Source organism: Eumetopias jubatus, unplaced genomic scaffold, assembly GCF_037043125.1.
Source record: "Eumetopias jubatus isolate StellerSeaLion01/CBP00866 unplaced genomic scaffold, mEumJub1_p1.0 scaffold_15, whole genome shotgun sequence".
Taxonomy (NCBI): Eukaryota; Metazoa; Chordata; class Mammalia; order Carnivora; family Otariidae; genus Eumetopias; species Eumetopias jubatus.
The window spans coordinates 349370-360809 of record NW_028274821.1 but is presented as its reverse complement, the minus strand read 5'-3'; the positions used below and the strand labels follow the sequence as shown (position 1 = coordinate 360809).

General features: G+C 49.1%; 1 protein-coding gene across 4 annotated transcripts in view; it reads left to right on the top strand.

The window, feature by feature from the left end:
* Positions 1–11440, top strand: part of IARS1 (isoleucyl-tRNA synthetase 1) — a 59611-nt gene that overhangs the window by 35485 nt on the left and 12686 nt on the right. For all 4 annotated transcript variants that reach the window (XM_028093043.2, XM_028093045.2, XM_088019117.1 and 1 more), the window contains 8 exons: positions 747–867; positions 3108–3199; positions 4184–4261; positions 5207–5328; positions 5527–5629; positions 5883–5966; positions 7422–7596; positions 9934–10046. In XM_028093043.2, coding sequence (XP_027948844.1) covers positions 747–867; positions 3108–3199; positions 4184–4261; positions 5207–5328; positions 5527–5629; positions 5883–5966; positions 7422–7596; positions 9934–10046 — 888 coding nt within the window. The remainder of the gene's footprint in view (positions 1–746; positions 868–3107; positions 3200–4183; positions 4262–5206; positions 5329–5526; positions 5630–5882; positions 5967–7421; positions 7597–9933; positions 10047–11440) is intronic.

The following is an 11440-nucleotide window of genomic DNA, read 5'->3' as shown; positions in this document are numbered from 1 at the left end:
GTGTTGAGGAGGGCAGGCAATCTCCCCAGGTCCTGGTGTTGCTCCTGCCTTTGTTGTTGCCACCTCTAGGGTCGGGGGGCCTCAGGTGGTCCCCACAGGCCTGCTGCTGTGGGACTCTGGAGCACAGTGTGTGGGGCTCATCTGGGCTTGGCAGTCAGACGCCCGCCCCACCACCGGGCTCTCAGGTCAGGGCCGGAGTCAGCGCGACTGCTGCCCTACCAACCTGGTGTTGCTGCGGCGGTGGGGGGGCGGCGCAGGTGGAGTGGACCTTCAGCCTGAGGAGGGTTTTGCAAAGGGAAGGGGACTGGGACAGAGCATGCTCTTCGGAATGGACAGTTTAAGCAGAGACGTTAATTTCTAGTACTTGTGTTCAGTCTATAGATGATCGTCCGGTCCTAGCCGGCTTTACGAGCTTTCCTTCGTTAGGGTTAAAGTAACTAAACCCTACACTTACAAAATTGGAATATTTCTCAACTCATAATCACTTTTGGTACAAAGGAATAATTTTTTTCCTAAATTGTGTTTAGAGCAGTCAAAAACGTAATTAACTGAGGACTTAATATCCCAAGTTTAGAGCTTATTTGGAAAATATTGCTGAGAATCAGAAATTTAAATTGCCAGTGGGATCTGGAGTTTTGTGGATTGCTCTTGTGGGCTACTTTCAGTTTAAGTGGTTTAAGGAGTTCATTTCTGTACAGTAATTTCCCCTAAGCATGCAGAATGTTTTAGTAATTGTCACTTCCCAGGAGGAAGATATGGAATTCCTGTACAACGAGAGCACAGTTAAAGAAAGTGCCAACATCACAGACCGGTGGGTCCTGTCCTGCATGCAGTCGCTGGTTGGGTTCTTTGAGACAGAAATGGCAGGTATGACTCTCTTGGGCCCTCTTCCTGGAAATAAGAGTTCTTCTCTATTTCCCTTTTCAGTACTTACCTGTGTTTCTTTTAAACACAGAGGAAGTTTTATAAACATTTTGAGAAATACAGAACAGTAGATAAATTCTTGTTTTTTTACCTGTCAAAAAGGTAAAAGTCTTTGTTAAGACTTGTTGTAGAAACATGCTGCTCTGAGGCCTGGGGGTCAGCTCAGCCTCACCCCACTGGCCACAGACACCACGCGGGCTTCCATGGTTCAAAGCTGCCTGCACCACCTCTTCCCTCTGGCGGGGGCTGCCCAAAGTCCTTAGGCCTCAGTTTCTTTCTCCAAAAAGTGCCTGGTAGTGGTGTTACAAGGCTCACATAGAGATTGTGCATAGAGAGTAGCTGGTAGACAGTAGGTTCTCAAGGAGTGCTTGTTAGCGTGCATTTTTTAGTCTGCTTTAATTATTAAGTAAGTAGTCCCTGTGTAGTCTAGAAAAATTAGGAAATACAGAAAAATAGTAATGAGGTGGATGTTTTCCCCATATTTGTTACCTAAAAACAACGAATTGGGTCTTAGACACAGGTTGGAAACATAGGTTATGTTGGTTTCCTCGAGGTTGGAGACAGAACAAACTATAAGTCTGGGTGACAAATTCCAGAAACTGCTAAAGTAGGATACCTGCATGGATCCGACAAAGTTGGTGGGCGCCTCCCCTACGTGTCCCCTGACAAGGTTCACCAGCCTGCCCCAGCACGCTGCGGTCATGCAGGCCCATGGCCTTCCTGGAATCCTGGTGCCTCAGCACTTGGCACAAGAGGATGATGCGTCCAGGACATTCCCCCAGGCTGTCAGGCATCCTGAAGCCTGCCCCCACTCGTTAAATATGTATCAGAAATATCACATGACTGTTGGACAAGCTGCTGGACAAATTGACGTAGGTGCAGATGGAAATGAACATGTGAGGCCGAGCTCACCACACACCCCGGGGCACCTGCTCACAGTCCTTGTTCCCCTGTCCATCCTGAGGGATGTGAAGTATAGGAAATGGGCCTGGGGACAGCAGAGCAGAGCTGTGACCTGAGCATTCCGGCTGGGGTCCATCTCCCTGGACACAAGAGGTCAGGCCGTGGTTGTTGCCACGGCCTGCTGGCTCTGTACCCTCAGCCCCTCATGGATAGTGTTCTGAGGTCTGGAGTGTCTGTAGTTCCCATCAGGGAGCCTGGTAGCCGTGATATTGCTCCCACGCACAGCACACTCACGCTGTGAGGATTCTTTGTGCCCTCCAAGGGTCGACACCTGAGCACTCTGGGAACTCTGGCCTCCTAGAAGGTGAGGGGTGTAGTGAGCCCTAGAAATCACCTCTTTCCTTCAGGCTAGGCCTCTGATCACCATGTCACCTCTCAGGGAGTGAGTGGCCGTTGGCACCTCAGTTCTGGTCTTTGTGAGGCGCCTTCTGCCGTTGGCAGCTTCTCACTGTGGTGGTTTGGACCAGAGGCCTCTTAACGGTCACTGAACAGTTTTCATTAATACAGGTTGTATTTGTTTATACTTGTTGGTCTTATTCTTGGTTTTGGTGTTAGTTTGTGTGCAACAGAGAGTATCGGTTACAGGGAGGTGAATGGGAAGATCCTAAAAATAGGCCCACACCTTAAACAAGACTAGCTGAGCACCTTCACCACCGTGCTTGCCCTCAGAGTTCCTCGGGAGCCTTCACACCTTTGTCCTTTCCTGGGTAGCCCGTTCTGCTGGCGGTTTGAGCCAGGCATTCTCTGGAGGGGGCTGCTGGGCTCTGCATTATTGAACAGTTCCCCTGGGCTCCGGGTGGGACAGCTGGAATGTCTCTCCAGACATCCGGGCAGAGTCACTCAGGTTGCAAAGCGCTGGCCTGTGGTGTGCCTCAGCCCCTGGTTCGAGCTGTCTGTGTGTCTGGGGTGTCTTAGTGGAGGTTCAGGGTAGCACACTGGAAGGAAGTCAGGCATGCAGCTATGGGCCTCTCCACCACAGGTCTGGGGTTTCTGTTTTTCTCTTGACCACAGGAGCTTGTACGCACTCATTGGGTGATTCGTGTGCACCCCTTGACACCCTGATGACCACGTAGTTCATCGTCGGGGAATGCCACCAGGGTTGTGTCACTTTGGTTCTTCCTGTCTCCTGAGCAAGCGTGGCAGCCCTGGGGTGGCAGGGCTGCTTGCTCTGTCTTGCGTCCAGCCCTCACTGCACCCTAGACCTGATCATCTGCTTTCAGCTTACAGGCTCTATACGGTGGTGCCTCGCCTGGTCAAGTTTGTGGATGTCCTAACCAACTGGTATGTCAGGATGAACCGCAGAAGGCTGAAGGTGAGTGCACGGACGCAGCCTGCTATTGGGACCGGCAGAAGTGTGGGAGGGTGACTGTTGAGAAACATGAGTGCAGCCAGTAGAGAAAGGAATGTTTTCAAGTGCTCTCAGTTTCTGAAGCTCTTTCTCTTTTCTCCTTTTTACGTTGTAAGTCAACTATATTTATCACCATTTGATAGATAGGAACCTGTAAGTTCTAGAAGTCCGCTTGCATATTTTCAAGACAGCTACGGAGATGTCCTGTTGGAGGGAAAGTCTCAGGGCCATACAAGACTGAGCTGAGCAGATTCTCTTAAAACATGAAAGGAAGTCATGCAGATAACATGCAGATGTCACCAGGGATGGCTGTGACCTCAAGTGGGGCCCTCCTCCCTTCTTCCTCTAGAGGGTCAGTTATTTATGGACAACCTGTTGGGCACGTGGGCTGCGCATAGACCATGGCGGTGCCATGCCACTGCCCACCAGCCTGCCTCCCAGTGTGTGAATGATGAACGCCCTTCACAAAACAGTAATTTCATTTTTGTTAACATAGATCACACACAACACACCCAGACGCAGAGGGGCCCACTTTGCAGTGTTTACAGCACCTGTCTCTGTGTAACTTCATTATGGTTGACTTTTTTTTATAACCTTTGTGTTTTTCCTACGGTGAGTTAGTGTCATTTTTTCTTAAATATATAGTATATACGCTTTTTGTGAATAAGAAATCTTATCTAAAAGTAGTTTAAATTTTCTGTTTGTAACCGTTCCCATGTGTTGCATGTGAGTTGCAGGCGCAGCCTCCAGGTCCTCAGGCGCCTGGGCTCAGAGGTGGGGAGAGCAGGGCCTGCGCCGGCCTCCTGCCCGATCCTGGACACTGTGCTGTGGCCGCCTGTCCTGGCTCTGCTGTCCTCTCTGCGCCATGTGTTTTCTCAGGGGGGGGTCACCTCTCTTCATTCAACTGGGTTCTAACAGTCTAAGTAATGTGAGCTTCTTATTCACCAGGGTGAAAATGGGGTGGAAGACTGCGTTATGGCCCTGGAGACCTTGTTCAGTGTCCTGCTGTCTCTGTGCAGACTGATGGTAAGATGCTGGAACTCTAGCCCTGGCGCTGCAGCGCCCTCCGTCTGCAGCTAGTCCGTACTTGTCCCGCCCAGAAATAGAAGGAGAAAGAGGGGCACCTGGGTGGCTCAGTCAGTTAAGCATCTGCCTTCAGCTCAGATCATGGTCCCAGGGTCCTGGGATCGAGCCCTGCATCAGGCTCCCTGCTTGGCAGGGAGCCTGCTTCTCCCTCTCCCACTCCCCCTGCTTGTGTTTCCTCTCTCGCCGTGTCTCTCTCTGTCAAATAAATAAATAAAATCCTAAAAAAAAAAAATAGAGTTTTAAAACAACTTTTTTAACTCCCTAGTTCCTTTTCAGAAATCTTGTTAGCTCATTTGTGTCAGGAAGGGCTAAGAAACATTTGCTTCCAGAGCTGGGTTCTTCCTGTCCGCCACTGGTGATACCCTCCAGGTCAGGGTGCTGGCCTCGAGACGGCAGAGCCACGGCTCCCTGTGAGCACACATCTCATCTTTATGCGGGTTCCTGTCATTGGAAGAGGGAAGTTTTTGAATGGATATCTAAGCACACAAATAAAACATGGTCACAGACGATGTTTTACTAAACATCTGTGTCCTATCACTGCTACTCCAGCCTGAGGTCGTGAGCCCTCTGTTCACTCCTGAACACACAAGCAAGACCTGCCTTATGCCTGGTGCCTCTTGTCTGACCTCACTCACCTTCACCCTAGGAAGCATTTCCACAGCTCCCCGATGCGGTTTCTGAGGTGTGGGGACATTGGGTCGTGGTCGGGGCTCCTGCTCTTACTACAGACGTCCTCTGGGATGCTTCGGGGCTCCGGCTCTCCCGCTGTTGCTGCGCCTCACGGTGTCCATCCTGCCAGGTTCAGAAAGTAACATTGTGTCCATTCACGTGAAGCTGCTCTTTTCCTGTGACTGAGGTCACTTGATGTTCTCTGTCCTCATGCAGGCCCCCTATACACCTTTTCTCACCGAATTGATGTACCAGAATCTAAAGCTGCTGATCGACCCCGTTTCTGTCCAGGACAAGGACACACACAGCATCCACTACCTCATGCTGCCCCATGTTCGGTAAGAATCCAATGACATGAAAAAAAAAAAAGAATCCGATGACATGGAAGCCTCACCTGGGCCCAGGAGGGCTCGCATGGTAGCTGCTCCTAAGGCTGCGGAGGGCCTGGAGGGCCGCTCCTTCCCCACTTCATGCGCCTGTCGTTTGGGGTGGGCTCCCCTTCCTGGGGTCCCTCTCACCCCCACCTCTGCCATCAGGGAGGAGCTGATTGACAAGAACACGGAGAGCGCAGTATCTCGGATGCAGTCTGTGGTTGAACTTGGGCGAGTGATTCGAGACCGCAAAACCATTCCGATAAAGGTTTGACGCTTCGTTTGTATTTTACATGCACAGGCCCAAATAGTTACACCCTTGGAGCATTGTCTTAAAAGAGAGCGCTTCCAGCAGTAGCAAAATTTTTTTTTCTTTTCTGCAATAAGGGCATGAAAGACTTAGTGCTGGTTGAACCTGATCAGTCTGGAGCTTGAGATTCGGATGAAACATTTAACATTTTACTTTCCTGCAGTTTCAAGGGCTGGCTTTTCGGTAAACCGTCCCTTCCCTTTCCTCCTAGTATCCTTTGAAGGAAATTGTGGTTATCCATCAGGATCCAGAAGCTCTTCATGAGATCAAGTCTTTGGAGAAGTATATCATTGAGGTAAGAGTGCTGGTTTGACTGGGTACAAATAGACTTCTTTCTTTAAGAAGGTTGTTAGGGGGGCGCCTGGGTGGCTCAGTCAGTTAAGCAACTGCCTTCGGCTCGGGTCATGATCCCAGGGTCCTGGGATCGAGCCCCATGTGGGGCTCCCTGCTCAGCGGGGAGTCTGCTTCTCCCTCTCCCTCTGCTTGTGCTCTGTCTCTGTATCTCTGTCTCAAATGAATGAATAAAATCTTTAAAATAAAAAAAAAAAAAAAAAAAGAAGGTTGTTAGGACTAGTACTCTTCAGTGAAGTTCGCTTTGAGCGTATCATGTACCTTTTCCTTTTGTATGTCAGCACATCCAAATACCTACCCATCCACAGAATCTTACACTTTGTTTAGAATCAGCGTGCGCTTTTGCCTTTTTACAATGTCACTGTAATTCTTTAAAAGCAATTCCAAAATGGGTGGATTTCTTTACCTTGATTAGATCACTCACTACCTTCATCCACTTATCTTCTCCAAATACTCTTTGATAATTAACCAAAAAACTTCCTTCAGATCATCAAGTAACAAGTGGGCATGCACTGGTCGTGAGCAGCTCAGACTCCAGCATTGGGTGCTGAGTGAAACCCTTCCCACCCATCCAGCGCTGCCTGGGGATGTTCACTAGGGCGTCCCCACCAGGCTGTTGGGAGTGCTGTGTGCACACACACGCACATGTACATGTGCACACGCCATTGACTTTGTTTGTACTAGAGGGGACCATGTTTATAGTCTTCAACTTGGAGTTGGATTTTTTCACCTGACAGTGTTTTTTTTTTTTTTTCCCTAAGATTTTACTTACTTAGAGGGAAGGGGTGGGGCAGAAGGGATGAGAGAGAATCTCAAGTCAACTCTCTGCTGAGTGTGGAGCCTGACATGGGACTCCACCCCACAACCCTGAGATCATGACCTAAGCCTAAACCAAGAGTCAGATGCTCAGCTGAGCCACCCTGGTCCCCCTCCAAGTCTAGAATCTTCTTTAGTTGAGTTTTGCTCAACTATCTTGAATGATCTGGACAAGAAGAATTTTTAAGTTATTTATAGAATTGTATAGCCAATAAAATTTTATAACATTTTGATCACCCCAAAAAGAAACCCAGTATCCGTTAGCATTCACACGCCATTTTTGCCCTCAAGATCCCGCCACGCCCTGGCAACCACGAGTGTGGCTGCTCTGGAGATTTCACATAAATGGAATCCAACAGTAAGTGGTCTTTTGAGGCTGACTTCCTTCACTTGGCGCCAAGAGTCCATTTGTGGTATAGCCCGCGTCCGTGCCTCAGTCCTTTATTTTGCTAAGTGATAGTCTGTTGTGCGGATAGATCACTTTTTGGCTATTGTGACCAGTGATTGAACGTTTATGTGCAAGTTTTGGGGTTCATATGTTTTCATCTCCCTTTTTTTGTTTCATCTTGACTGCCAACTATAGGAATTGAACGTCCGAAAGGTTACGCTGTCTACAGATAAAAACAAGTATGGCATTCGCCTAAGGGCAGAGCCTGATCACATGGTCCTGGGGAAGCGCCTGAAGGGAGCCTTCAGGGCGGTGATGACGTCCATCAAGCAGCTGAGCAGTGAGGAGCTGGAGCGCTTCCAGGACAGTGGTGGGTGTCTGCCCCGGCCAGCACCGTCCGTGGCCCCTTCCTGGTGCCACCTCACAACTGGGCTCCTGTTTCCCTGGCCTGTCACTGAAGTACAAGCAATTAATTCTGATAATGTAAAGGAGAGACTACAAATGATCCCTGAGCCGTCACCTGTCCATTGACTGCAGACTGAGTGCCTGCTCTTTGCTGGTGCCGGGCGGCGTGAAAATCCTGGCACAGACAGTCCCAGGCTCTTAACGTGGAGATCACACTGCAGTTATAAGTGTCGTGTTGTTCACACTTACATTTTCATATTTCATATTTATTTTATTCACTTTTTTATTTTGCATTTTTATTTTATGTGTGTCATTAGTCTGTAAAGTGCTATTTCCAGACTGTTGTGATGGTTTTCCCTCATGGGGATGCATGGTGTTCTTAACCAGTCCTGTTGTTGGCTCTTCACGTTGTTTCTGTTTTTCCACTATTGTCAGTAGTATCGCAGTGAGCATTTTCTTTTTCTTTTTTTTTTTAAGATTTTATTTGACAGAGAGAGAGAGAGCGAGAGCAGGGGGAGTGGGAGAGGGAGAAGCAGGCTTCCCACAGGGCAGGGAGCCTGATGCGGGGCTCGATCCCAGGACCTGGGATCATGACCCGAGCCGAAGGCAGACGCTTAACGACTGAGCCACCCAGGCGCCCCAGCAGTGAGCATTTTCACATGTAAATGTTCTGTGCAATCGATTCCTTTGGGCTAGATTTCTAGGTAGAATGACTGAACCAGATGGGTGGACCTTCGGTTAGCACTGAATTCTGCACATGCTAATAGGAGCCTAGAAACTACCCTAGTGAGAGAGAGCACAGAGCCCCTGGTATCAAATTCATTATTACTGGATGTTGCTTGTGGAGAAAAAACATGGTGTTTGGAGGTGTCCGAATGAAGACTGGAATACATTCAACAGAAAAGATTAAAGTAGATTTTGAGAAAGGGATTTAGCAATGAGGTTTGGAGCTGCTTTGAGGGAGAACTGGATCAGAACTTACCATGATTTCTCAAAGACATGAAGATTTCATAGTTTGGTCCCTCTTTTGGGCAAGACTGGATTTGGACTAATTCAGCAAATATTTTTTAAAGCCCTTGTGTTTGGCTCGCCCTGGGATCCCAGAAATGAGTGAGACAGACGTTGTCCTTACCCTCAAGGTACTGGCCGACACTGAAGATTTGTGGAAACAATCATAGTTTTGATAAGTGCTCTGAAGGAAAAGTCTAGAACAATAGGAGGAGGTTAGGAAAGGGGACTTAGCCCCTCTCTCCTCTCCTTTGGGGGACTTTGCAGGTGCCCGGGAATTCTCAGCTCTGTCACCAGTAGAATCCTCTGGGGTCTTAGTATGGCTGATTGATTCTCTGCAGCCACTTTGAGGCACAAGGTGTTTGGTTGTTAGGGTTCCCCCTGAAGTTGAAAATCATAAGCACAGAGCTGTCACAAAGAGAGATGGAAGGACTCAGAAATCAGATGAGTGCTTCCAGGGAATTGAGAGAAATGTCCCTGAGAGTCCTCACATTTTTACATAAAATGTAAGAAGCCTAGCAACTAAAAGTTGAATCATTACTAACTTAACTTGATTTGTTAAATTAACAAAATCTTTGATCCAACTTCAAATGACAAATCTAAGCTGTTTGAACAGATGCCCCAAATATTTAAAAATTCTTGAAATAATCCTTATTTGAAACTGAAGGCCTACAGCTTCTAAACTACTTTCTGAGTGGATTTCTGCACTAATGGAAAGCAAAATAGTTTTCAGAACAGAGTGACATAGTCAAAATGACAGCCCAGTGCTGACACCAGGAAGATCATTGTGGATGTCCACAGCAGGCGTCCCTGAAAACAGCATGGCCTTCCGCCACCCCCTCTCCCCCCCACCCCCATTCATGCATTCTGCCTGCTGTGGGAGGATGGTGGCCAGAACCTGACCCTGTTCACTTCATCCTCGCCCCACCCTGCTCAGCAGATAGTGGAGCAGCGGGGTCCTGCAGCCAGTGAGTGGTGGACCTGGGTCCACTTGGACTCTGCAGCCTGCTATCTTCAGTACATCACTCTGCTCTGTGTTTATGGTGGGGATGCGTCGCCTCCTGGCACGTGCCTTTGGACCTGGGGACTCATTTACATGGGTAGATGGTGGTGGTGGTTTAACTGTCCTCAAGGCAGTATGGGGAAGTATAAAGGATATGAGTCAGGAGAACATGACCTCTTGAAGTCTCTGCAGCTTGATGCTGTGAAAATTGGCATAACGGGCTGTAGCTGGGCGGTGTGAAGAGGAGGCTGCGGAGGGGCTGACTCACAGTGGCAGATTCTTCTCCAACAGGGACCATTGTCGTAGAAGGCCATGAGCTGCATGAAGAGGACATCCGCCTCATGTACACCTTTGATCAGATGACAGGAGGGACGACACAGTATGAAGCGCACTCGGACGCCCAGGTATTTTTCTCTTCCCTAGAATGTTTCTTTACCAAAAGATAACATAAGAGGAAAAGGTAATTTGCCTGTGCCTTTCCTGAGTGTTGACAGCTGGTCTCAGACTACAATAAACCAGATACTCATTTTAGATTGGCTTTATTAAATTACTCCATTGTATGCTCTTAACATTTTTTTTTTAATATTTTATTTATTTGAGAGAGAGCACAAGCAGGGGGGAGAGGTAGAGGGTGAAGCAGACTCCCCGCTGAGCAAGGAGCCCGATGCGGGGCTCAATCTCAGGACCCTGGGATCATGACCTGAGCCAAAGGCAGATGCTTAACCTACTGAGCCACCCAGGCGCCCCATCCCTACTTGCGCATTTCTTTTTAAACATCTTTTTTTTTTTTTTAAGATTTTATTTATTTGACAGAGAGAGACACAGCGAGAGAGGGAACACAAGCAGGGAGAGTGGGAGAGGGAGAAGCAGGCTTCCCGCTGAGCAGGGAGCTCGATGTGGGGTTCGATCCCAGGACCCTGGGATCATGACCTGAGCCGAAGGCAGACGCTTAAGGACTGAGCCACCCAGGCGCCCCCTCTCTTTGCTCTTGACCAGACTTTTCTGGCAGAGAGGTCATAAGATCTCTAGGTTGGGAGTGGGGGGCTTGTGGGAGTTCCTCTGTGCATAACCATGTGCACAGGGCGTGGGGAGTACCACGTGAGGAAGGCCAGCCTCCTCAAACTCCTCAAGCTTTTTGCAGTGGTTTGAATTAGATGTAGGCCGAGCTCCATGTGGGCAGACGGCATGAAGAGCCAACACCCTGATGGCGGCCAGCCTGAGAAAGCCAATGAAGGAAGTGTCCTGGTCTTCTGAGATTGCTGACACAGTTCATGGACTGTGGGCTGGGCTGGCCCTGCCCCGCCTCACCACCCATCCAGTTCTGCCCTCATGAAGTAGAACAAGTTTCTGATAAAATTTCCTCAGAAACGTTCCTGCTGGGGCGCCCGGGTGGTTCAGTCGGCTGAGCGTCTGCCTTCAGCTCAGGTCATGGTCCCGGGGTCCTGGGATCGAGCCCCGCATCGGGCTCCCTGCTCGGCGGGGAGCCTGCTTCTCCCTCTCCCACTCCCCCTGCTTGTGCTCACGCTCTCTGACAAATAAAGTCTTTAAGAAAAGAAAGAAAGAAACGTCCGTGCAGCTGGTGCTTGATTTACAAGTGTGTCCCCGTCTGTGGGCAGTGACGCCACGTCCTCACTGCATCTGTGCCGGTGGCGACACTGCATTTTTACGTTGTCATCGATGTCCTTCACAACAGATGGCGTAGGAAATAGATGAAGTCGGGAAGAAGATGACAGTTTAAACCCTATCAAACGTGTCGGGGTCCACCATAGGAACCGTGTCTTGAATCACACTGACGGAC